The sequence below is a fragment of the Martes martes genome (assembly GCF_963455335.1).
Source record: "Martes martes genome assembly, chromosome: 14".
Lineage (NCBI taxonomy): Eukaryota > Metazoa > Chordata > Mammalia > Carnivora > Mustelidae > Martes > Martes martes.
In genome coordinates, this window is record NC_137902.1 from 31,143,618 (window position 1) to 31,170,591 (window position 26,974).

At 47.2% G+C, this 26,974-nt stretch overlaps 1 protein-coding gene across 2 annotated transcripts in view; it reads left to right on the forward strand.

Moving 5' to 3' along the window:
• Positions 1 to 26,974, forward strand: part of TLL2 (tolloid like 2) — a gene marked incomplete at both ends in the record, with an annotated part of 116,185 nt that overhangs the window by 17,378 nt on the left and 71,833 nt on the right. For both annotated transcript variants that reach the window (XM_080822741.1, XM_080822740.1), the window contains one exon: positions 5,618 to 5,728. In XM_080822741.1, the coding sequence (XP_080678867.1) occupies positions 5,618 to 5,728 (111 nt within the window). The remainder of the gene's footprint in view (positions 1 to 5,617; positions 5,729 to 26,974) is intronic.

Consider the following 26,974-nt stretch of genomic DNA (forward strand, 5'->3'; position numbering starts at 1 on the left):
TGCTTCTTTGGCCAGCATGCCCTTTGTTCCTGTTGTCCACTTGACAAACTTCTGCTCATAAGTCATCCTCCTATTCAAGTGTCACCCCCTCTCTGAGGCCTTTCCTGATTCTACCCTGAGGCTAAATTAGTCCCTTTGTAGTCTTTCGTCCCTCACAGAGCAGCATGGATCATTTCAAGGCAAAGATGGACGGCAGTTGAGAGTGGACTTGAGAGGTGGCCCAGACCAAATTGCCTAATCACCTGAGCCGGCTTTTCTTATCTGAAGAATGAGTATGATGGTGTGTATTGCATGGAGTTGGTTGTCGGCAGGGTTAAAGGTGTAAGAGCTTGGTATCTGGCTGGTGCTCAAGAATGATCAATCCCTGTATCTTCAGTGCCTTGCTCCTGGAGAAGAACTGAAGCATCAGATTTGGGAGAAAAGGAGAGAGCTGTCCCAAGATAAAGGGGGATGCGTTGGAAGGACATGAACTCTGTGTCACTGGAAGTGTGTGAGGCCATTCAGACATGAGTGGGTGGGTTGGACCTGAGGACCAGTATGGCCCCTTCTAGGCCTCACAGTCTATAATTCCTGGAGGATTGCTGAGCAGTCTCCAGAACAGTCTCCAAAACGTTTTCCTTAGGTCACGATTCAGTGAAAAGATATTCCAGGGCAAACCACATTGGGAAAGGCTGAATTTTCTTTCTCTTGGAGACTCATGATATTTGTTAGGGTTGTAAAGGCTCTGAGAAGTCCTGCAGTAAGGAAAGCTATTTAATGCCACATTTCTTATTTAGAATGTGAAACTTCAGGAAGAGTAGCTTTGTCAGGGAAAAATCTGGCTTGGGAATCCAGGAGCCTTGGTTAACTTAAAACATCTGGGAAGGCTTCCCGATTGCATGACCTTGGCAAAGTCTTCTCTCCTCTCTGGTACTTCATTTGAAGTTGATGTATAGAATTCATTTGTCCTGGTACCCAAGACAAGAGTGCTGTATGTTTCTGTTGTAGATGGGAAAAGACAGTCAGGGCAAGATGCTGTGAGAATCCTGGGATGGGAGCCTTTTCCTGCAAGGCTGACTCGTGGTCATCGTTTGAAGCCTTGTATGTCAGGCATATATCTGGGGTCATATGGGGAACATAACATTATAGATACTCATCATAATTATTACACTACTGTGCTGGAGCTGGTTCTTACCCACAAGCTTGTGAGAGCCCATAGTATGCTCCTTTTCCCAACACCACATTCTGCCACCTTGAAATCAGCCATGGTGGGAGTTACACAGGGAAATCAGCAAACGCTACAAACCAGGGCTCTCCCCTCCCCTAGCCAACCCTTAATTATTAGCACATCACTGATTAGCTATCATTAGAAGGTATTTCTTTAAAATTAGTCTCCCTTTTATCTTTGCAAATTTCTCACATAATAGCTTTAAAGCTCTATCCGACTACTTTAAAGATTTCTATTTTTGGATTCCAAAAAGCATTTTTCCTATTGTATTTCATAATCTATTCTCCACATGGTTCCTAGCTAGAGCTTCCTAACAAAACACCACCACCTTGTGACAACTCCCTAAATTGCAGGTTGGAGTTCAGTGGGGTCGACGAAGAAGGAAGCCCATGGCTTTTTCACTGATGTGCATTTTAGATGTTTCCTCTGGCCTGTCCTCTCAGGTTCTATATTTCTGTGAAGAATTACCCTGCTTGACCTCGTCGTTACAGCCTTGACAAGCAGTAAAAGAGGTTCAGTGGGGCCTGTGCCCCCCAGGACATGATGGATTGAGGCAAAGTTTCTAGTGCCTTGGGTCCTTGCCTCTCAGACTTGAGTGTGCCTGCGCTCTCCCTGGGACTCTTGTTCACATGCGACTTCCGATTCAACCGGTCTGGTGTGGGTCCCGTGATCTTGTATTTCTATGGAGCTCAGAGAAAGTGATACTGCTGCTTGTCTGTGGATTACATTTTAGTAGCCAGGGTTGGTGAGGGAAAGAGAAAGTTTACCCCAGTGATAGGAATCTTCCCCGAGCTTCTCTTAGGAGATTGCCAGGGGCCATGTTTTGCCTTTTGGTCAGAATTCAGTAGCTGTGTGTTTCGAATGCATAGGCTTAGCTCATTTGATTCTAAATGTTGTTTGGCCAATTTGTTGATTTAATTTTTAAATTTTAGTTTTTTGTGTTTTATTTTTTTTTACTTATTTGGAATTTATTTTGGTGTAGTGTAAGTTCAAAGCCAACCTGGTTTTTCCTCGAACAGCTAATCTCTTTGTCTCAACACAATTCATCAGTTAGTCCCCATCTTTCCACAAATTTATGAGCCTGCTTCTCATATATGAATTTTCTTATATAACCCAGGGATTGGTTCCAGACTATTCCATGTTGCAGGGCTGTTGTAGCTTTATAACAGATTTATAACATGTGTTTTTATATCATATATATTATAACATATAACATTAATTTGTCCAATGAAGCCAGTCTTTCTTTAGTACTCTTTCTTGACTGTTATCACTTAATTATGCAGATGAACTTTAATATCATTTTGTCAATAATAAAAGCATTTTTGGGATTTTGATTGAGGTATAGTAAACCTACACATTACTTTGAAAAGAATGAGCATTTCAGCAACATAGTATGTTTTTCTTTTCATGTCAAGTGACTTTTTATAGCTTTTAGTAGGATTTTACATTCTTTTTTTTTTTTTTAAGATTTTATTTATTTATTTGTCAGAGAGAGTGAGCATAGGCAGACAGAGAGGCAGGCAGAGGCAGAGGGAGAAGCAGGCTCCCCGCCGAGCAAGGAGCCCGATGTGGGACTCGATCCCAGGACTCTGGGATCATGACCCGAGCCAAAGGCAGCCACTTAACCAACTGAGCCACCCAGGCGTCCCGTAGGATTTTACATTCTTGACATAGTATCGTACTTTTTGTATCAAGGTTATTCCTAGATATGTGTTGCTTTTTGCAGCTATTTTAAATATTATTTATTTTATTTTATATCATATTATTTATTTCATATGATATACATTTTTATTTTATATTATTTATATTGTATTCATAATATAGCCATTAGCCACATGTAGTAATTTACATTTTAATTACAAGAAAATAAAACATAAAATTCAGTTCCTCGGGTGCACCAGCCACATTTCAAGTGCTCAGTAACCACATGTAGTTATTGGCTACCATAGTGAAGAGCTCTACCACCAATGCAGAAAGTACTAGTGCACAGTGGTGTAGTGCTAATTGTTGATCCATCACTTTTTCTTATGTGTTGTGACAGTGTCTTATTTTATTTGGGAACACTTTTCCGTTTATTCCTTTAGATTTCTAGGAAGAGCGGCCACTTATATACCAGACTTCTTGTTTCTTTTCTGCTGCAGTATTACCCAGATTCTCCTCCTAAAGATAAGAGCATCTGATGGCAAACATACCCCCTGAGGGTTGCCACTCCCACACTTGCCCATGGCAGACATCACTAATCGATCACAGCACTCTTTGCTGTTCCCTGAACTATTGTTGTTTTCAGAACTTACACCTTAGAGCCCTGCTCCTCTCTGGCTCTTGAGCTGGATCAGGACACAGCGGCAGGCCATGAGGTGTCTTCCCCATGTGTACTCTCTTGGGGAGGGCTCTGATTCCACCTCCTGTGAGTAGTTCTCCAATCATCTTTCCTCCGTGACCCTCCATGGCACCATTCAGGGGAGGGTCTGTCTTGTCTTTTCCCTTATTCTCATTGGCTGTATCTGAGGCCATCTTTCTCAGCTTGGGGGCCCAAGGATCATTTAGGGTCATTTTAAGTCTCAAACAGTTGCAGTCTCCTGCAGGCTGTGCTAGTGGTTCTTCTGGCACAATACTTTTCTGAAATGTTAGTCATCTTCCTGTTTGATTCAGCTGCACGTGGGGTGGTCACAACACGGTTGTTTTCTAGACATGCCTGTCTCTCTGGACTTAGTTGCTGGCACCTGACATTTGCTAGGCCTCTGTGAGGGAACCATACTTTTGGTCTCCTATCCCTCCCCATTCTTATCCCACTGAAAGAATGTACTGGGAACCATCTTGACTGGTCTTTGCCATAAAGTTGAGTAGTTTATTTTTTCTTACACAGATTTCTTGTACAATTTACATACTGTATAATTCAGCATTGTAAGTGTACAATTCAATGATTTTAGTAAATTCATAGCTGTGTAACCATCACCATATTCAATTACAGAACATTTTTGCCATGTGGAAAAGCTCCCTTGTGCTCATTTATAGTCATATCTCAGTCCTGCACCCAACCCTAGCAATCACTAATCTTTCTAGCTCTATAAATTAGCCTTTTGTAGACATTTAATATAAATGGGATCATGTAATATATAGTCTTTGGTATCCTATGATAAGATTACACTTAACTTTTTAGGAAACTGCCAAATGATTTTCCATAGGGAGTATACCATCTTATCTTCCAACTAACAATGGATGAGGGTTCCCATTTCTCCACACCACAAAGCTAAGTTTTAATTAGCCTTTGTTACTCGAAGGCCCTCTCAGTTCTACTTTTATTGCTTAGTGTTGAATTTCTGGACTCTCTCTGTGCCTTTTCATTTCCACTATAAACTGCCCAATTCTCTGTAAAACCCCTTTCTTTCTCTTGGTACCTTATCAAACACAGCTAATAACCACCAAGGCGTGCTACTAGCATTCTGACTCTCAATCCCTTCACTTAAAGCCATAGCTCATTCAGCTTATCACCTGCCTTCCAAGTGAATCTGCCCATATTTTTACCAGGCCACCCCATCACTGCATAACGTAGGTCACCTCCTTTCAGGCTTCAGTAACAGTTTCCTTGACACCCACTGCCTTGCCCAAACACAATGGATTTTTGTTACAGAAGCACACTACTGATAGCAATTGCTGTATTTGTCAGGATAAAGAGGTTGTGTTCTAGTAACAAATAGCCCCAAATCTCAGAGACTTGTAAAACTAGCAGTTTTCATTCTCCTCATTCATGCTACATATGCAACCTGATCGGCTATATCGCTGCTCCACACCATATTTATTCTAGAACCCAGGCTGATAGAGTCACCCCTGTCTGGAATGGTGCTTGTCTTTCAAGAAAGGGAAGAGAGGGCATGTGAATTGTGCACTAACTCTTGAAGCTTTCTCTCCCATTTATTTATCAGAGCAGGTGAAGTGGCTAATTCTGACATTAATGGGGCAAAGAAATATAATCTTCCCCCAGGGAAGGGCAGCAAATATTGTGAACAATAGTATCATTTATCACATTATGCTTTTCTTTTATATCCTGGGGACTCTGGAGAAGAAAGAAACAGCTGTCTCTATGTGGTGGTTTTGCCCAGAGCTGCTTAGAGCTCAAGTAAGACAGGGTGCCCTTTCAAAATACCCGACAGACGTAGGACTTGATCTTCATGGTGTTTGAGTCCAGCCCTGTGGCTCTGATACACAGAATTATTCTATGCCATTCTTCTGTCTCTACCAGCCCTTTGTGTTAGGTTCAGGAAGAGATTTGATTAGATGGATTGTCATTTCTAGAGTTTGCTCCCCAATGTCCCATGTCCTCTGGGGCAGTAATAAATCCATTTTTCCCCGATATCCAGCTTAAATGGATCCATTTATTTTTTTTTTAATTTTTAAAATTTTTCTCTCCAGCTGTCTTTTGGGGAGACATTGCCTTAGATGAAGACGACCTGAAGTTATTTCACATCGACAAAGCCAGAGGCTGGATCAAGCAGCCGGGAGAGGAAGGGGGACATAGCACAGGTTAGTATGTATCCCCCATTTTTTTTCTCTGGGGAGCAGGGTCAGGGACTCTGGCAAGGGTGGATGTGGACCCCGAAACTTCGGTATTTGACCTGTCAGTCCCAAGCCCGCCTGTCTGGGGAAAACCAGAGGGGTTGCTCTTTCTGCACTGCGGGCTGTGGAACTAGAGCCTCCGGACTTGCTGGTCCTTGTACGAGAATCTCCACTTGCTTCTTTATCTGGAGGCTCAGGCTCCAGCTCAGAGGGTTCAGGCTTGAGCCCAAGCTGTCAGGAATGGGCTCACTCTGGGCTCTCAGGACTTTGGCCTCTGGGTGGGTCCAGTACTTCCCAGGGTTGGAGAGAATTACTACCCGGGCTCCATGTTGGTGATGTTAATAAGGCAGGGCTCTGGGAAACATGTTTGCTTGGGGCACTGTGCATTGTTTTGCAAACAAACCAGGAGCCCGGTGGGCTTCAGACTTTGAGTACTCTTCTTCCTCCTTATCTCCACCCTGGGGGGAAACTAGTGGGACTGGTCTCTTTAGTTCTTGCCCCCTCTCTCCCAGCTGGGCTCAGACACCTCAGCTCTGGGGAACCCCCATTCTTAGCAGGAGCAAAAGGGGCTGCACTATGAGGCTGTAGTCTGGTGGTTCTCACCCTGGCTGGCTCTTTGGTGACCAGGGCTCACATGTGCCCAAGGCTACACTGCCTCTTCCCCCTGCCGCCTCTCCCCCCACCCCTGCCTTTCCTTTCTTTCTTTCTTTCTTTTTTTTTTTTTTTTTAAGATTTTTATTCATTTATTTGACAGACAGAGATCACAAACAGAGAGGCAGGCAGAGAGAGAGAGGGGGAAGCAGGGACCCAGGACCCTGAGATCATGACCTAAGCCGAAGGCAGAGGCTTTGACCAACTGAGCCACCCACGCGCCCCTCTTTCCTCTCTTTTGAGACTTTTTAAAAACTTATTATGGTAAGAACACAAGAGATTTACTCTCTACACATTTTTAAGTGCACAAATAATATTAAAAACCATAGGCTCAGTGTGGCATGGCGGATCTCCACAACTTATTCATCTTGCATAACTGAAGCTTTGTACCCTTTTGGGGGGCCCTGTCATGGCCAAGTGCAGTGCTGGAAAAAGAAGAGTAAGACGGGATCCCCGCCTGCAGGGAGACTATTCATGCCAGGCAGACAGGGTTTAGACCTGGACAAGCTCTTTAACATCTCCAAGGTTCAGTTTTCCTGTCTGCAAAATGGGGATGAAACCATCACTCATGCCACAGGGGCTTGGGAGGACCAAGTCCCAGGGTAATGGGCGAGCCTGGCGCCTGGCGCGCAGCCAGTTGTCAGGCAATGGCGGATATTATCACTGAGGTGCTCCTCTCTAGTGGAATGAGACTGACAGGTGAAGAGATAAACTGCAATTCCTCACGGCAAGGGCTGTAATGAACCGAGAGAAGTAGGAAGAGAGAAGAGTGAGGGGACGAAGGCTAGGTGGGTGAGCCAGGAAAGGCACTGTGGGAATGGATGCTCTTGCATTGTGTCTTGAAGGATGAGAATGAGTTCTTGAAGTCAAGAATGGAGACAAGAACATTTCCGGCGGTGGAGAAGCCACACGGGGAGAATAACAGGGCCCCTCTTTCCTCAGGGAGCCGCGGAAAGGTGCGAGTCACTAGATGGTGGCTCTTTGGGGTAGGCTGTGGTAGAGAGCCATGGAGACCCCAAGGAGAGGCTGCGAGCTGCCAGCTGGAGGCCAGCTCCTGGAGAGCTGCCTGCCCAGAAGTTTCTCTCAGGATGCTGCAGTGAAGGGAGGCCTAACAGCCTTGCCTCCGCCTCCCTCACAGCACTCCTCCAAGGCCAACACGCTCAGCCTCTGGTCTAAGAACTTGAGTCTTCTCTTTCCTTCTTCCCTGTGAACTCAGAGAAGGCAGGGTCCATCTCACATTTGTCTTTGGATCCCTTGGAAGTGTCCCAGGCCCCTGTATCTACAAGGCACTGGCCAACGTGGGTGGAGAGGAAGAAGGAAAGGGTTGGCGGAGAATGGCAGAGCCTGGAACCATCTCCTGTGGCCTAAATGATCAAGAGCTCTGACAGGGCTTTGCTTCCAGAAGTGTGGGTAAAGCACTGCTTATAGTCACGGGCTTTAGGATCAGAGTGTTTGGGTTTGGATCCTTGAGCTGGGCCTTAGCTTCTTCATCTATCAAATGAGAATAGTGATGTTACAAGGACAAAAAGAACACGTATAAAGTGTTTAGCACAGTGCCTGGCTAATAATAAGCGCTCAATAAATATCAATTCTGCCACTTCCTCATTAGTAGTAGTAGTAGTATTTGCAGAAAGCACACTGACCTGGGAGGGTTTAGACTAACGTGGAGAGTGGGGGAAATTTACTGTGTGCGGGAGGGAACATCGGCAGCTTGGGTTTGAGGCCTTTGAAACATATACCTACCTGGTGTTTCCTCCTTCCCAAGCTTAGAATGTTGTTTCTTTCTTTCTTTCTTTCTTTCTTTCTTTTCTGGTGCCCTTTTATGGCAAAGTGATTTTTATCCTGATCACTTTTCTCCGTGGGCCAATAGTACTTTGCTTCCATCTAGAATCATTATTTTATTTTCAGAATGGGAATATTTTTTATTGTTTTTGTTGATGAAACTAATACTGCCAGTTGTTTTAAAAAAAAAAAAAAGTCCAATAGCTTAAAATTGTACAAAGTAGAATGTAAAAATCTCCCGTTCTCCCAGCCCCAGGGATCCGCGTCATTATCTGTTCACTGGATTCCTTCCAGCCTCACTGGGCTCAGGCTGTGTGCATACAGATATTTTGGAAACATAGAAGGGATTTTTCTCAACACTGTCTGGTGCAACCTGCATCTTTCAGTTACCACCGCCTTGTAGACATCTTTTCATGGGATACATTGTGGTGTATCACACTTAATACACAATTCTGCCATAATTCATCAAATTCATCCCATACAGACAGACAGGGAGAGGGTTTCCCTTTCCTTCCTGTAATTTCTTTCTGTTAGAAACAACGGTGCTATGAACAACTTTGAGCATTGATCCTTAAACATTTGCTTTGATTAAAAATAAATAAATAAAAAGGAACCACATCTTTACTCTGTCTTTCTGCTTCCAAATGTGTGGAAGGATGTGCTCTTAGATTTAGGTTATTTCATTTTTCAAGCTTTGGTTAGTGCCCTTGTGTTTTAGGGGAGGGAAGGAGGTTCACGCGGGGGGTGGGGTGTGGAGGGGGGTGTGGGGGGGTGGAGCTGAATCCCTGGAGGGGGATCCGAGTGGGGAGGGCACAGAACCCTGCAGTGTAACCCCAGCGGCCTTCTTTTCCTGGTTCCTCCTGTGAGTTTGGAGCTGCTTTCTTGACTTCCGAATGGAACAATCTCATTGGCCTGGATGTGACCAAGGTGACCTCATTCCCTAGGGGTGCCCAATGTCCTAAATCCAGTGAGTGGCAGAACCAGGACTAGAACCAGTTTTCCCAGCTCCCATGTGTCCTCCACTGGACCAACATGTCCACCATGTTGCCAGTTAGAAGGAACAGAGAACAGTAGATGTGTGTGTACCTGTTCTTTTGCCATCACTTGGAGGGTAGGCTGGAGCCTCTCTGGGCCAAAGGGTGAGCAAAGACCTTGTGCCTGGGTTGGTTTATGAACCCACATGGGGGGCTGCACTGGCCCCAGAAGAAAGCTGCTGGGACCCCAAGCAGGGAGCCTCTCATCATTCACTTAGAGGAATCAGTCTCCTTGCCTCTGGTCCCTCCTTCCCCATCCTGCCTTCAGGTGATCTTCCTGGCCCTGACCTTGAAACCCCTGGAGTGGGTAGAGTAATGTCCCCTCAGACTCATGTCTACCTGGAACCTCAGAAAGTGACCTTGTTTGGAACTAGAGGATTTGCAAATGGAATTAGTTAAGGGTCTTGAGACGAGCCCTCCATCTAGTGATGGGAGTCTTTAGAAGAAGAGGAGAGCCCACAGACACAGTGAGGAGGAAGAGGACGTGTGACGAGGGCAGCGGAGACTGGAGTGAAGCATCTGGGAGCCTGGGGACGGCCAGGATTGCCCGAGCCACTCCTGGTTAGCAGGAGGCGAGGAGGACTCCTTTCCTAGAGTCCTCAGAGGGAGCAGGGCTGTGACAACACCCTGATTTCAGACGGCTAGCCCCCAGAACTGGGAGAGAATGGCTTTCTGTTGTTTCAAGCCACCTACTTTGTGGTTCTTTGTTAAAGCAGTCCTCGGAGACCCACACAACAGCTACGCCCCATAAAACCCTCCATGGCTTCCTATCACTTAGCAGAGACATTCCTGAGTCTGACCTTGGTCTGGGCTGTCCGTGCTTTGTCTACAACCTGGATCTCCAGCCCCCTTCCCTCTCCTTGTCCTCCAGCCAAATGGAATGACATTGTGTCTGCACAAGCCTCAACTTTGCCTCTGTTCAGCCTTTTGTTCCAACTGTGCCCTCTGCTCCAGGTCCCCGTTCTGCGAGGAAAGAAGGGAAAGCCAATGACCCCACCAGGGTCCTATAGCTGGTGTGCTCTCATGATGCAGCTTACTCAGCACGGCTGTCAGCTTGGAAGGCCACCTGGGTTGACAGCACTATGAAAATGGGCCTCATGTTGCGCTTGAGGTGGAAAGAGGTCTATTTTCTCCCCATTTTCTGACAGGCCCCTGGCCCTGCCATGGGAGCTCCCAGAGGAAGTGGCAGCAGCATCTGGGATGTGTGTGGGGTAAGGAGGCAAGAGCGCATTCTTTGCGGAGAGAAAGTCCTTCTGTGTGCATTTTATTTGCAGATAGAAGAATGGGAGCTCTGAGCAGCCATGGGCCAAGCTGTTCTATGAATGGGACCCTTGAATTAACATTGCCGAGTTTCCTAAAGCAGCTAATCGGATTAGCTGTGTAGTGAAGGAAGTACTTAGCGGGACACACACACAGACACACACGCAGGCACGCACACACTCTCCGACCGTCTTGCATCGTCTTCAATGGCATGGGGCAGAGCCCGAGAGCCCCGTTTCTGAGTTCCAAGACACCTCTTCTGCTAAACACACAAGGTGGAGGGCAACGTGATTGATGTTTTGGACTTTTGTTTGTTCGTATCTTCCCCAAAGAGTCCAGGAAGCCAGGGTTGCACATTCCCCTCTTTGCAAATGTCTGGAAACCTAGAGAGGAAGTCTCGCCTTGCCATTACCTCCAACCGGATGATGGCTCTGATTTCTTGGGCTTTGTCATGAGGACTTGGAAAGGGGAGATGGTTGAAATGACTTACTGGCTCCGATGGCAGCTGATGGCCCTGTCTTGTCTGTTCTGAGTCACTGGGCCATGTCCAGCTCTATTTAAGAAGCCAACTTGCCTCTAAATCCTCAGTTTCTAAATTCCTGCTATCTGTGTGAGCGTGTGGGTGTCTGCCTGAGCCCAGCGGTTTGGGCTCCTGAGTTCAAAAGAATGAAGTAGCAGGCATGAAAGACGTAGGTTGGGACGCCTTGCCTCCCTTCTCTGGGCCTCCTCTCCGAATCCTGAGGACCCTTCCACCTGGCAGATCCTTCAAGCTCCTAGAGTTCCTTTTCTCACTCTGCCCATGACTTGGAGCGGCACACGTTGCCATCACCTGGCCTCACCGTGCCCACTGAAGAGCCACATGAGATGTTCTTCTTATGGGGGCCTCCAGGCCTTGCAGAACTGCAGTGTAGAAAGGCTTGGATGTTGGAGACAGGTGGGCCTCAGTTTTCCTCTCTGGCTCTGTATTGATTAGCTGGGGGGTGCAGGGTGACTCGTCCCTTATCTGTAAAATGGGTTATTAGTGCCTGTCTAGCAGCGGGATTGAAAGCGTGATAGGAAGAGCACTTAGGCCGGGGCCTGACCCTGGTAGGTGCCCCATAATCATAGCCACCAGGGTTATGGCGCTGGGCTGGGCCCTGGGCTGCCCCTTCTGTCTTCTCTTTTCTCTGGCCCGCCTCTGACTCTACATCCCCCCTGAGCCCCACAATTCTGTCATTGCTCTGTGTGCTCTGCACACCGTCCCTGGAGTCTCTGGAGCTGGGCCGGCACCCCTGGGAGGGGACCCACCCATGGCACATCTCTGTCAGTTCCCTCGCCTTCTCCGGTCCTCCTGAGTCAAACCCTAGGATTGCACTGTTGGCCAGAGAGACCTGAAAATGGATTGGATGCTAGTAGCAAGGACAAAAAGAATAATACTAGCGAGCATTTGCTATATGCTGCGAATGTCTTATGGACTCTAAACACGTGATCTCATTTACCCCTCACACAACGGTTCTAGGCGGTGGGTACTCTTGGCGTAGACACGAAGGCTAGTGTTCAGAGAGGTATGTAACTAACTCTAATACAAGGGATTATTGGCCGAGCCCAGATTAGGACTTAACTCTCAGGTCAAAGGCCCTCCTTTTAGCCTCTACACTCCACTGCTTCTGGAAACAGCTGCTGGCCTCACCACTGACTCTGTCCCCTTGAACTGGGGAAACTCAGTCTCCCCATCAGCACCCTCGAGAGCTGATGGGGAAAGATGTGGAAAAGTTCCGCGTGCCATCGGGGCTGCACCTCAGCGTGGTCTCCGGTGGTCACCCTCAGTGGTCTCCGGTCATGGTCACTGTGTGCCTTGCCGCATCCCCCAGCCTATCCCAGCCGTGACTTGTCTTAGGTCTTGGCTCGTCTTCTTTCGTTCTGCCCTCAGGCTCTGCTCGAGAAAGGTGCCAGACAAACACCTGTGGTCTGTGGATGGGGCCACCAGTCTCAGGAGTGCTTGGTGGCCTCTGCGCCTCCCTGCTCCTCTGCTCCCCCCAGAGGTCAGCTGGGGTTAGGACTGTTTGCTTGAATGCAGGATGCACCTGAATGTGGGGTACCAGCCATGAAAGAGATGCTTAGGGAGTGATGCCCTCAGGCTGGCCAAGCCCTGACCGCCTTGCAGGAAGTGTCCAAAAAAGGCACCATTTAGCCATGTGGCCAAAAGCTTATCTTTGCGGGGCCCCTCACATAAACTGGCAGAGGGAGAATGTGGTCCTTAGGTCTTTTCCATGCCGGAGAGGGAAGTGCCAGCATTCCTGCTCACTCCTCCAGGGCTCCTTTTATCCCTTCTCCCCCGAGACCTGCAGCCCCCTCCCCGCCCCCTGCTGACTGCTCCCGTCATCCCAGCCCTCCTCTGAGAATTCCCCTTGGCTCCTGATCTTTACTTGCTGAATTCCTACTCTGGCATGCGTCTGCCTCACAGCTCTGCTGACCCTCTGACACCAACGTTCCGTCCCTCCCTCCCTCCTTCCTTCAAGTAGCAGATGCTAACTGGGGACCCCTTCTGTGCTCAGCACCAAGGATGCTCACTTTCTCTTCTGGCATTCGAGAGATGGAGCATTAATGATGAACGTGATTATGGCCATGTTTTAGGGTATGGGAGGAATGGGGCAGCCTAGAGTGGGGGGACCTGGGATCCAAAGCCCCTGCTGGTGTGGGGCAGCCACCGACCTCCCAGAGGAGGCGTGGTCCAGTAGGCAGATGGAAGGCCTCAGGTGACAGCTGTCATCCAGGCAGGAGTTGGTGTTGGGGATCCAGCCTGGGGCACAGGGCCTGCCAGGGGACAAAGCGGGGCGACCAGGAGGGCAAGAGTGGAGACCCAGGCAAATAGCATCAGAAGGACGTTTAGTCGAACTCATGGGAAGTTCTAGTTTTGTGCTGAGAGCTTGGGAGGACAAGGCAAGGACCCCCAGTCCTTCTGGGGCATAAATATTAGGGAGGATGATAAGTTGGAGACTTGGTCTGAGAGAATAAAATGAAGACTAGGGTCAGAAATTAGGCAGGAGCACACAGATCCAAACCGGGTCAAAGGTAAAGTGCTGCCGAGACCCTCCCATGTTGAGCCTAAACCCCTGACCTAGGACAGGGCTGGCAACAGTGTAGGGTGGGCTGAGCCCACAGACTAGAGTCAGCAGCCGGGAAGGAGAGGAGAGTGGGACAGGAATTGGGCAAGGCCTGGCAGTTATTCTGCCCATAAAATCTTCAATTTAGTAAGATGATTTGAGATGATGAAAAGGCATCTGATAAAATGCACATCTGTTCTTTGGGAAGGAAAAAAGAATGCAACATAAGGATTCTATCATCTCACTCCCTGGGGCCTCATTCAGAGGCTGACTTATAACTTGAATTGAAGCCAGAGTTCGCCGTGAACTTGAAGTGTTGGGAAAAGTAAAATCACCTTTCGGCTGATTTTTGTTATGACTGCATTTCTCAGAATTTGGGGACACTGGGCAGGAAGTCCACTTGGAGCTACAGTGGGGTATGGGGCTGGGTGAGGGAGGAGCAGTGACCACCCTCGGGCCCTCATCCAGGGGGCCACAATCCTGGGCCCCTCATGAGCCTTGAATCCAGGAGCCCGAGTCAAAATTGGGAGATCTGCTTGAGAGGCTAGGACAAACAAGATTTAACACCTGGCATTGTAGGCAAAGTTCTCTCTGTTTCAACTCACAGAATCCCCCTCAAGATAGCTCAAGTGAAGAATTTGCTTAAGAATATATTCTCAGGGGGGCGTCTGGGTGGCTCAGTGGGTTAGGCCTCTGACTTCCGCTCAGGTCATGATCTCAGGGTCCTGGGATCGAGCCCCGAGTCGGGTTCTCTGCTCAGCGGGGAACCTGCTTCCCCCTCTCGCTCTGCCTACTTGTGATCTCTCTCTCTCTGTGTCAAATAAATAAATAAATAATCTTAAAAAAAAAAAAAAGAATATATTCTCAGGGCCACCTACAAACTGAAATAGAGAAGAGCCCGCTTCTTGGGGACTGGAGTAGGAATTGGAGAGAAAGGAGCAAAGCTGACGTCTCATCTCAGGGGCCACAGAGTGCTTTATTTTTGCGTTTGCCTCTTCTTGCACCTGACCCATCGTGGCCGCCGTGCCTGAGTTTCCATCATGATCCTCAACTCAAGTGTCCTCTGCTGGATGCCTGCAGTGCCTCCCTAGGTAAGGGGCTGCGGAAGTCCTAAGAGTAGAAGGAGTCTCCCAAGGAGAAAGTATAACGTGATTTGACCAGAGAGCTGACAGAGCCCCAAGGAGGTAGGTGGAGGCACCAAAGCTATGATGGAAGCAGGTGAGTCTGTGTCTGTCGCTCCAGAGAACAATGAATGATGGAGAAGCCTGCGCTTTGAGGAGGTGATGGGTGAGACCCCGAGGGGTAGACCTGTGGAGGCAGTCCCTCTTGGGTTAACTTGGTCTTGGGGCCATGCCTGGTGACCTCACACCCACTTTGCCATTGATATTATTTCCGTGAGGAAATACTTGATGAGTTCCCATCAGCCATCTTAATACATGGGATCTGGGAGCACACCCTCACGGGAGCGGGGGATTGCCAGTAGCAGAGGAGGACCCAGTCGATGTCCCTCAGTTTGGCTATCAAAAAGGCTGTGCCTTACCTCCCCAGACATCATTCTTTGGTTCTTCATAATCTGATTCTGTTTCTCACTGGGTATGTCTTTAACTGGGTATGTCTTTGTTTGTATTTATCGGATGGAATTCTATGTTGCCTGTTTTTAACTTAAATAGTAGATCTTGGGGCACCTGGGTGGCTCAGTGGGTTAAGCCTCTGCCTTCAACTCGAGTCATGATCTCAGGGTCCTGGGATTGAGCCCCACGTTAGGCTCTCTGTTCAGCAGGGAGCCTGCTTCCTCCTCTCTCTCTCTCTCTCTCTCTGCCTGCCTTTGTGCCTACTTGTGATCTCTCTCTGTCAAATAAATAAATAAAATAAAATCTTAAAAAAAAAAGTAGGTCTTAAATAGTAGATCTCTAGAGCAGAACAAAATGAAATAAGTCATCCTTGCTTATTTATGCTACCTTCCAATCAATTGTTCTAGTATAGGTGACCTAGACATAAAAAATATTCCCCATACTGACTTAAGAGAACCTGGTGGTGAATCCTTTTTGACAAAATAAAGGATGCTTGGGCACCTGGGTGGCTCAGTGGGTTAAAGCCTCTGCCTTCGGCTCGGGTCATGATCCCAGGGTCCTGGGATCGAGCCCCACATCGGGCTCTCTGCTAGGCAGGGAGCCTGCTTCCCTTCCTCTCTCTGCCTCTCTCTGCCTACTTGTGATCTTTCTCTCTGTCAAATAAATGAATAAAATCTTTGAAAAAAAAATAAAGGATGCTTCTATCCAATAAAGAATCACCCCCTAAATATTTTTAACTTAGTATTTTCAGTTTTCTTAAAGCTACACACTTTTGCTTTGGTATTTCTTGGCCCTTCTAGATGTGTGCATTTTGTCACAGTGGGAACATGATCTCTGTCGCAAATGCACTTTTTACTCAAGTGTCTTCTTCTTGGGCGTGATAATGAACTCAGTTGTTTTGGACAAAAGGCCACAGCCCTTCAAAATTAGCTACTGTGTGACAGACCTTGGCCATGTCACTTAGCTTCATGGGACTTCACTTTGCTTATCTATAAAATGAAGGGGGTGCATTCTAAGCTTTCTGAGGGTCACAAAGGCGTCTCTTGGTTCTTTTGCCAATGATAATCTGGAAATGTATGGAGACTTAATGTGTGCTCTCTGCTGCATGCACCGCTGCTTAGAGAACCACAGGACCTTTGGCTCCTCCTTCAGCTGATGACTCCCGGAACTTCAGAATGTTCTGCTCAAATTGTTTCGAACCTGAGACACTCCAGTGGGCTCCCCTAGGCGTGGGCAGAAACCTGGCTGTGGCCTCCCTTCATCCTTTCTTAGAAAACAGCAACACACAACAATGGGCAGGAGAGGGAAGGTTAAGAGACCCGAGACGGCCTTCCACGCCAAAGCCACCAAGCACCAGCGACAAGTGGGTGGGCCCAGAGAGCTGGAGATGTGGCCTCAGGGGCAGCTGGCGGTCCTGCCAGTATGTTTGTGATGAGACTCCCGTTTCCCCTCCATTGTGCTAACCTGTGGCTGATGTGCAGGATGCCGAAGCAAACTCCCATTTCTCTGGGGGCTGTTTACAGCGAGGTCTGCAGGTCATTATTTCTGTGGTTTCTAAGGAGGTCCAGGGAGAGGAGGTGATGATGGTGGCGGAGTTGCCAGGGAATTCTCCTCCTGTGTTCTGGTCATCTTATTTCTCTTCGGTGTCCTTTAATGAGCTTGTTTGCCCACAAACAGTGAGTGAAAAGCCCCAGCTGGCCTTGGCACTGAGCCTCTAATTTGCTTCCGCTACTCCTTGCTTTCTGCTTCCCAGGTTCTCTGCTGCCCTCCTGCACCCCTAGACCTGGGCTGCCATTGCCCGAGGAAGGAGCTCCTGTCTCCTCTGACGTTGGCACCCCCTAGAGGCACGGCTTTCCCATTCAATCGGCCGCCCAGAGGTCCTAAGCCGTCAGCCCACCAGCCAAATCTGGTCTGCAGATGTGTTTTGTTTGTTTTGTAGTGCTCACATTTTTAAACTTGCTGCCAACATTTGAAAAAAATCAGATTTCTCATAAAAATCCGGAACTAACTCTGGCTTCTCTTGAAAAGTTGGGAGATCTGGCCACGCTGGTCCAGCGTTTCCACATGGCAACAATCAATGGAGTTGCGTAAGGATGGGTTGACCTGCGGAGGAGCACGCGCTCTGTGGCCTGCCACAGACCCCACTAGCCCTCTTCGTCTCTCCAGGCTAGCCTCTTGCACTCTGATGTGCTGCTTGCCTGGCCCCCCAGCTCTAACATCTGAGTTTGCATACTGGCCAGTGGGTAAAGGACACCATCCTTGGGCCCCAGATCAGCTCTCATGGCATTGACCGTGCCGCTTCTCTCTTCTCCACCAAAGAAGGAGGGTCCCAGAGCATCAGCTGTTGCCTGGCAATGTGGAAGAAGATCCTTCTTCTGGAGGCTCTTTTCTTGAACGTTCAGTCTCTGGCACCTCCTTGCAATACAGCGTGCCCTGTCTGGGGCTCTGCATGGCACTGAGGAAGAAACACAGGAAAGGGCAGACCGGGCACACTCACGGCCTTGGAGGGCATGTTTTATGGCCCAGCAAATGCATTGGCATCAGAACAGAACTTTGTGCCCTAGTGAATCAGTGAAATGGAACCATTAATAGATATTAACTTCTCTGAAGCCAAGGGGCCATTACACTTCACCGACAAATGCCTTCACCTAGAAAAACCGTAGTCGCCTTAACCTCTGTTTAGCTATATCATGTCCTAACGGTGAAGCCACTGCCCTGCCACTCTCCTTGAACAGAGCTGACTTCTCCCCAGAAAGGTCAAAGATGGGCCACGGAGCTCTGTGATCCTCTCTGCTTTTCTTCTCCAGTTCCCTGGAGGGGGCTTGGGTTGGTCCTCCTGTCTTTGTTTTCTGGAGTCCCCTGCTACTCCTGTAATCCAGTCTGTGGGGCTTGCTCTTTGAGACATCTATAAATCTTCACCGGTCAGTTGGTCATCTGTGCAAAGGCCATGTGATAAAACCCTTCTAAGATTGTTCTATGAGGGGACGCCTGGGTGGCTCAGTTGGTTAAGCAGCTGCCTTCGGCTCAGGTCATGATCCCAGCGTCCTGGGATCGAGTCCCACATCGGGCTCCTTGCTCGGCAGGGAGCCTGCTTCTCCCTCTGCCTCTGCCTGCCACTCTGTCTACTTGTGCTCACTCTCGCTCCTCTCTCTCTCGGACAAATAAATAAAAAAAAAAAAAAAAAAAAAGATTGTTCTATGAGGACACACATGTGCCTCTTCTGAACTTCTTACTGCGCAGTGAGACTCCTACCCCCTCGTGTCTAGGTAACCCTTTCTTCAATATCTGGGGTTTCCCCTTCATTCGCTGCTCCTGTCACACAGTAAGGGACAGAGCCCGGAGGTGAAGACCAAGAGCTGGGGGTTAGACCTCCCAGCTCTGCTGCTTGCCAGCTGCTGACCCAGATCAAGTACTTTACGTCACTGGAACTTGGTTTCCTCACCTGTAAATGGGAACAATAGCAAGTCCTCACCCCCTACAGGTGCAGTGAATATTGACTGGGGTAATACATGCCAACATTCGCCAGTCCAGTCCCGTCCAACTCGGATGGACGTATTTGTTAAGCATGTGTCACGAGAAGGAGATGTAATAAAGCATGGAGGAGGGGATACTTCCTGGAGGAGGCAGAGCTGGGCCTGGGTATTTTGACGAGGGTTGTAGCTGGAAGGATTGTGCGCTACAGGGGGAAGGCAGAGGTTGAATGCTGTCATGGAGGGGGAGCTTGGCAGGGAGAATGGAGTGGTTCGGGGTGGCTGGCAGGTTGGTGGGACACGGCAGGTGAGGGAGAGAAGTTGGAAAGATGCACTGGGATCACACTCTGGTGGGACTTGGACTGAGGACTGTCCCCCCATAGGCTGTCCTCTTCCCCGCCCCATGGCCTGCAATGTCTTTGCGCCTTACCACCTGCCTTTCCCTCAAACTCTTCCACCCCTTCTCTGGGAAGCCCCCACATGCCCAGATCTCTTCCTTTCCTCCCAGGCTGGGCAGTGAGCTCTGTGAACTAGCATGTGTCCGTGTGTTCCTAGTACCTAGTCCTGTGATGTTCACCAAAGTGGCTGAGTGAACAACCCTTCACAAAGGGAAAATTCCATTTCCCCCAGACTCAGCATCATTGTTCCCATTAATCTCATTATTTTGCCACTTAAACTGTTGGGAAAATGATACCTCATTTTGCTTTTATTTTCATTTCTCGGGGGTAAACGTCTGTATAATTACCTACCGGTTAGATTTTTCTTCTGGGGCGTGTTCACCAACTTCCTTTATCCAATGTCTACTAGATACAGAGTTTTTCTCATTGATTTGCTTGAACTATTTGTATAATATGGATAATACCCATTGTCACCTTCAATCTAGACATTTTCCACTGTCTGGGTGATTTGTTTCCAATTTAAGGCATTTGTCTTTCTGATACACAAATGTTTTAAAGTTTTTTAAGTTGAATGTGTCAAACCAAATTTTCTTTTTCTTATGCTAATGAACATATAAAATTTTTCCTCCTATAACTTTGGGAAATAACATTTTTTCTAATGTTTTCCTATGGTTTGTTTGTTTACACTTCACTCTTTCTATCCGTTGGGTTTTCTCTGAGGGTAGGTTCAATACCCATCTCCCTAATTTCTAAATAATAAGCTCAACACCGTCTACTGCATATTCTTTCCTGGTGGTTTGGCGATATTTCCCTTTATCACGTAGTGTGTGTTTTGTGTTCCATTCACCCGTGTGTCTTGTCATGTTAGTTTCTTTGTGTGTTTAATATTGGATGCGCTGCATTATTCCTTATCGCCCTTGCTCTGGGTTTTTTTTTTTTTTTTTAAAGTCTTAGATAATCTCACTTGTTTATTCTTCTAGGTGAGTCTAGGAATCACACTTCTACAAAAATCTAAGAGGATCCCAAGAAAATCTTCTTAGAATTTGCATCATGTTTGCGTTAAATCCTTAACTTCCTTTGGAGAAACTGACCCATTTATATCATTTACTCACTCCATCCAGGAACATAGAATCATTCTTCCTCACTTACTGTTATCTTTACAGATTGCAATAAAATATATAATTCTCCCAGTGCAGTTAGACACATTTCCTGTTAAAGTTACCCCAGGTCTCTTGCGTTGACCATTCTGTTGGGTCATCTGAAACGTTCCTCTCCACTGGCCTATTTTGGTATGATGACTGTGGAAGGGAGAGCCTTGATCACATCTAAGAGCAGACTTGGACTTTCCTCTACCCGCTTCTCTTAGCCAGCTGTGCCCCGAACATACCAGTGTTCGGAGTGCCGTCACCTAACGAGCCCACCTAAGCACCCTCCTCTCCATTGCTATGGTCTGCCCGCTTGAGGATGTCCTCACTTCTTGCTTGGAGTCCAAACTCCATGTCCTCTGGCCTCCCTTGCCTCCCTCCCTCCCTGTCTGCCAGGCCCATCCCAGGCCTGGGATGCATCATGGAAGATGGAGCTGGTGTTTTAGGGGGTGTCATGGAGGCAGGCAGTTAACACACAAGCACAAACCAAGATTCTTGCTGATCATCTGAATTTTTACCCCCGTGTCTCTCTAGTGCCCCACCGCTGCCACACCCGACCACTCCCTGCTTTAGAAGCACACCCCTTCAGAAGCTTCTAGAAATCTATGCATGGGAGAAGCCCCAAATCGCCCTGTATTATAAAAGCCTCACTGGGGCCTGGGATTGCATCTGAGTTTTGTCTCTTTCTGGCTGTGTGACTGAGGATGACTTAGAGTCAATGGTGATCATAGTAATCGTAGGTGTAGCTAACTCTGAGTGCTGGTTTGGGGCCAGCCTTGTTCTATACCTTGCATGTATTCTCTCTCTTACTCTTCATAAAACCCTGTGAGGTGAATCCTCTTACCCTCACTTTATGGATGAGGAATCTGAAAGAGCAAGACGTTCAGTGACTTGTTCAAGTTCACACAGCTAGGAAATGGTGAAGTAAAAGCTGAACCCGAAGCCCTCTGACCCTGGCACTTACGCTGCAGGCTCATCTTGCAAACCGCCCAATTTCCCTGAACCTCAGGCAAACAGAGATCAGGTAGGCGGGAGGTAGGCTGTTACATTCGTGCTCCCTGACAGACCTCCCCTGGCACCGCCGTTCCCTGGTACTGTCCTCTCCCTCTGGGACCCTGGGCTCCGGTGTGGGTCCTGCTTGGCCCGTAGAACCCTAGAGAGCGTGATGGAAGCAGGGGCTTGTACAAAGCAGTGGCACACTGGGACGCATCGTTTTGGAATCTGCCTCTTGGAAGCATCCTGCCCGTAGGAAGCCCAGGAGAGCCATGCTGTTAGGAAGCCCAAGACGACTGGATGTAGAGACCACATGGAAGAGAGCCGAGGCCCCAGACATGCAGCTGCACACGAGCCATTGTGGTCCTCCCCCAGCGCTCTGAGCTCTCCCCGCTAAGGCCCCAGACGCTGTGGAGCAGACAAGCCAACACCATTGGTTCTCTGCCGCAATTCCTGGCCCACAGACTCAGAAGCAAGCGTAAAATGATGATTGTAAGCCACTCTGTTGAGAGGAATAGTTTGCTACGCAGCAATGAATGATGGAAACAGCCTTCAGAGAAGCCAAGGCCAGGCTGGGTGTTGAAAGGTGTGGGCCACGTGTGTGAGAGTCCCCGGAGCCCAGGCTCAGGAGAGCACTGGAGGCTTGAAGCCAGGTGAGCAACAGGGAGTACTTCGAGATCACACCTAGGCTAAAGGTCTGGCCTCGTTCTAACAACAATCAGGGACCAGGTAAAACGCAGGAGCCGGCATTCAGGGTAGGAGGAGGGTCCAATGCCAAGCCGAGGGGCTGTCTGGCTAGAGGCTCTGGGAAGAGAGCCGCTCTAATTTGCGTGATGAAGAAGCTTTCCATGAGCTGGCCCCTGGCGCCAAGCAAGTCCCGAGGCCTCATCAGCCAGTGCTCGGACACGGGTGGGAGCCAGGTGACTGGCCGGAGAAGGGAGGGCCGGATCTGGGAATCGAGTACCCAGCACTACCTGAGGGAAGGTTCTGACTGGCCCTCTCACTCCTCAGCCATGAGCTTTCCTGCCTTCCATCTTGCCAAGATGTGGACTCGTGACTTTTTCCTTCCATGGGCAGGACAGAAAAGCAGAAAATACCACTGGCCCGCAACGTTTCCATCTGCAGAAACACAACTCTGTTTCTTGCAACTATGTTCCCTGTTCCCGCAGAGAATGGTTTTCCTGGCAGCTGCCTCTGTGTATGTGTGTGTGTGTGTGTGTGCGCGTGAGTACATACGTGTGTATACGCACGTATGTGTGTGTGCAAATGTACATGACAAAGTCAGAGCCCATGGTCATAGCCAAGTGTGTGCTATAATCTAGCTCTTTTTTTGGCGGGTGGGGGGGGTATCCCTTTATTTCCTGATTATAAAAGTAATTACAATTTGGAAATTACAAAAGGTATTTAGAAAAATAAAATTCACCCAAACATCACCAACCAGAGATCATCACAATGAGCATTGTGGGTATTTCCATCCCAGTCTTTTCTCCCCCATCTTTTTTGTAGATGCTTTTCCAGGAAAGATGGGATCATACCCGGTTCTATTGGAATCACCCTGAGCATTATTTCTGTACCTGTTTTTTGATTTACAATATGAACATTTTTCCCACTTAGTAAGCTCTCTTCTAAAACAGTTTTTGAGGTTACATAGTGTTCCATTACATAGTAATTCATTTTACTACCCCCCCCCATTGGGGGTGTAGTTAGCACAGTCTTTATTGTAAAAATGTGGAGATGAAACAGTCTTTGTCTTTATTGTCAATCAGTTCCCTTGTGCCCATATCCAGAAGTCATATTCTTGGGTCAAAGTCATTTTCCCGCCTGTTTTGATACATCTTGCTAAATTACCTCATAAATGTTACCACTTTATATTCCTGCCCCACCAGCAGTGTATAAGAATTCCCTTTTTATTATACACTTGCTGATATTAAATCATTTCATTAACAAAAGCTGGCAATGATCTTTTAACTCATTTTCCCTTTCCTTTCTGTAACATTTGAAATCTGGCATAGATATAAAATTTACTTGGCACCAAATTGCTGAGGATTGCACATTGGTTACCATAGTGGTTGACTAGTTCATTCCCAAATCAATCAGTTAAGGGGTCTTGTCCCCCCACCTTTTTTTAATCTAATGAATAATTAAAACCTCCACTGAGCAGGTGTTTCTTGTACTGATGGAGGTGGACAGCTATGTCATCTGTCAGCCTGGCCTGAGACGCTCACTCAGACCACACTCACACAGGTGTGGGCTCGAGGGCAGAGGAGCACGGGTTCTGGAGTCAGATGGGCCAAACTGGGAATGCAGATCCCACCACTTAGCCGCTGGGTGACCTCCAACAACTTACTGCTGACTCTCTGTTTTCTCTTCTGTAAAAGAGGAATAATATTACTCACTCATGGGATTGCTGTGCGTATTACATATGACCAAAGGGCATGGCAAATTAAGACCGCTTAAGGCATGGTTGTGAGGATCCGAAAGGCTTACACGAGCTGGCCATGCATTCCTCAGGCCCTCCTGCCATGCTGCCTGCCCTCAGCCCTGGCTCCAGCCAGCAAGACTCACTTTTACTTGCTGGATTTTTGTTTGCTTGTTTCTGCTTTGGTTGTGTTTTGGTTTTGTTTTTTCGCTGGAGTGCTCTCCCCAGATGGAGGTCCCTCCTTCCTTCTTTAGGTCTCAGCTCAAATGCCATCCCTGGGCTCTCATCCCCCATTGCTCTTTCATAAAACTGTTCTGATTTCTTCAAAGTGCTTCATCCCTCCGTGGAATGATGTCATTGTTTATTGTTGATTTTTATGCTCCAGTGTGAGAACCTTGAAGGCCCCATAAAGGCACGCCCTGGTTGTCCTGTCTTTAAGAGCCCAGCCCTGTGCTGCCCAAAGCAGACCCTCAACCAGGATTTATTGAAGAGACTAGTAATAAAGTGGTTTTTAGGATCTTATGTTGGAGATTTTTTTATTATTATTATTAGAGTAAAGCAAAGCAGTTTCATGATAGATTTACCCACCTCTGGTGCGTCAGAGCTGTAAATACAGGTGTATTAAAAGTGAGTAAATGGAGGGGACGCCTGGGAGGCTCAGTCAGTTAAACGTCTGCCTTGGCTCCCGTCATGATCCTGGGGTCCTGAGATCAAACCCCATGTCAGGCTCCCTTCTAAGTGGGGAATCTGCTTTTCCCTTTCCCTCTGCTGCTACCCCTACTTGTGTTCTTTTGCTCGCATTCTCTCTCTCAAATAAATATATATATTTTTAAACGAAATAAAAGTCAGTAAATGGAGAGTGTAGGTTGCCTAGCAGGGTTACTTCAGTGTGTGATGTATATTAAAGCATTTGACACCAGACTGTCTGGAGAGAATCTCAACCTTTCTACCCAATAGCTGTGTGTGTCCAACGATATCTTAACTGCCCTAAGCCTCAGTTACCCTGCATGTAAAATGGGAATGATACTTGCCTCAGAGGGTTGGCTTGAGGATTAAATTGATTAACGTCTGCATAGTACCTGCAAATAATCAACACTTTAAAAATGGTAGTTATTCAGCATAGAGTTTCCTCAGAAAGTTGAAAATAGAGCTACCCTATGAGCCAGCCAATCACACTACTGGGTATTTACCCTAAAGATACAAATGTAGTGATCCGAAGGGGCACATGCACCCGAGTGTTTATTAGCAGCAATGTCCACAATAGCCAAACTATGGAAAGAACCTAGATGTCCATCAACAGATGAATGGATAAAGAAGATGTGGTATATATATATATATATATATATATATATACAATGGAATACTATGCAGCCACCAAAAGAAATGAAATCTTGCCATTTGCAATGACGTGGATGGAATTAGAGGGTATTATGCTGAGCGAAATAAGTCAGTCAGAGAAAGACAATTATCATATGAAGAATTTGAGAGGCAATGTGGGAGGTTTGGGGAGTAGGAAAGGAAAAAATGAAACAAGATGGGATAGGGAGGGAGACAAACCATAAGAGACTCTTAATCTCACAAAACAAACTGAGGGTTGCTGGGGGGAGGTGGGTAGGGAGAAGGTGGTTGGGTTATGGATATTGGGGAAGGTATGTGCTATGGTGAGTGCTGTGAAGTGTGTAAACCTGGCAATTCACAGATCTGTACCCCTGGGGCTAATAATACATTATATGTTAATAAAAATAAAAATTTTTTTAAAATGGTAGTTATTCTTGTGTTTAAGAAAACCAAGGACTATGTAATGTTAGACTTTATGAATGAGGGATAGAAGGAATAACTGATATCAAGTTTTGTCTATAAAACCATATTAATGAATATTAATTCATAGTCATTATGCATGAACATATATTCAAATGATCAGTATTGATCTTTGGAACAAGGCTCTGTCCTCCTGGGCTTTGGAAGAGCCCATCTCCTTCTGCCTAGATATCTTTGGATATATATAGTTAATATTTCATTAATTATGGTGGAGGAGTGTTGTGTATACATCAATGTCTCGTATGATGCATATAATTAAGCTACTTTTTGTTGGGAGCGGAAGAAAATTGGGCTTTCCCAAAGAAAAGCAGCTTGCTCCCAAAGTTGCTAACAGATTGCTTCTTAATTGAACTTGGGAGGTGAATTATATGGTGAATTAGAAAAAAGAACAACTCTGAATTTAGTGAATTGTTCTATAAAGGAAACTGTGGGATTGAATTGCAAATGCTGGATAGAAACATTTCAGCCTGGCCCCATGCATCACGGGCCGCTGACCTCTGCTGTGTTTCAGTGAGAGCGTGAACAGCCCTGTAGCTCTCTTTTCAAGGCCTGGAGGGCATTCTTTCCCAGAGACCAGCTGTAAGCCTGGGTTTCTTATGCAAAGGAGACGTTTGAATAAGCCCCTGTGACTAATGAAATCTACAAGGTCTTTGCATATCCTCTCACTGAAGAGTAATTAACCAAAGATCAAATACGGGTGTATATATGTATTTTTTTTTCAAATATTTTTTGTCTTGCAGTTACACCCAAGGAAAAATATAGCCCCACACCCAGAATCCTCCCTCCCCCATTGTCCCCAATCTTTGTCTCGGGCAGGCTATACCTCCCTTCCTTGTTCCATGGTGCCTGGGGCCGCTGTTCCAGCCACTGTCACACCTGTCTTACTTGCTAGCTTTTACTGGAAGAGAGCAACATTTTCCATTGATACAGATGTGAGAAAGGAGGGGTTTTTTGTGTTTTTTTTTTTTTTTTTTTTTTTATTGTTTGATGTGTTTCCAGCTCCACATCTTCATTCCCGGGGAGCTTGGGAAGGAAGAGTTCAGTTGTAAGAAAATTTAAGATAAGGCTTCCTCTTACAGGTTCTCTGAGTGGAGAATCTCAACTCATGGGGGCACCGTAGACTCACCTCAGGAGCTTTTGAAAATCCTGAGGCCCAGCCCAGGCCCAGACTGATTCAGTAAGAACCTCTGGGTGGGTGAGCCCCGGACTCCGTGCTCGTTTGTCTAAAAAGCTTCCCAGGTGATCCCAAATTGCAGTGAAGGTTGAGAACCATGTCCCAAGAATATCTGCTTCCCTTTCTCCATAAAAGCTGATGAAAACCAATTTTCCCATCTGTTAGGCTGAGTTAGAAAAGATTGAGTTATCTTTTTAACAACTGTCTACCTGACTCGTCCATCCATCCATCAGTCCATTCATCCATCCATCCCGTATTTTACTGAGTGTCTGCTATCTGCTGGGCGCAGTGTTCATTCCTGGACAAGACAAGGGCCCTTCCATCAAGATGCTAAAAACTAGAAACCAAACTGAAGGATCCTCTGAATGGACAGGAGAGGCCCACACCTTGCGTTTGGGACGTGAATCAGCCCGAG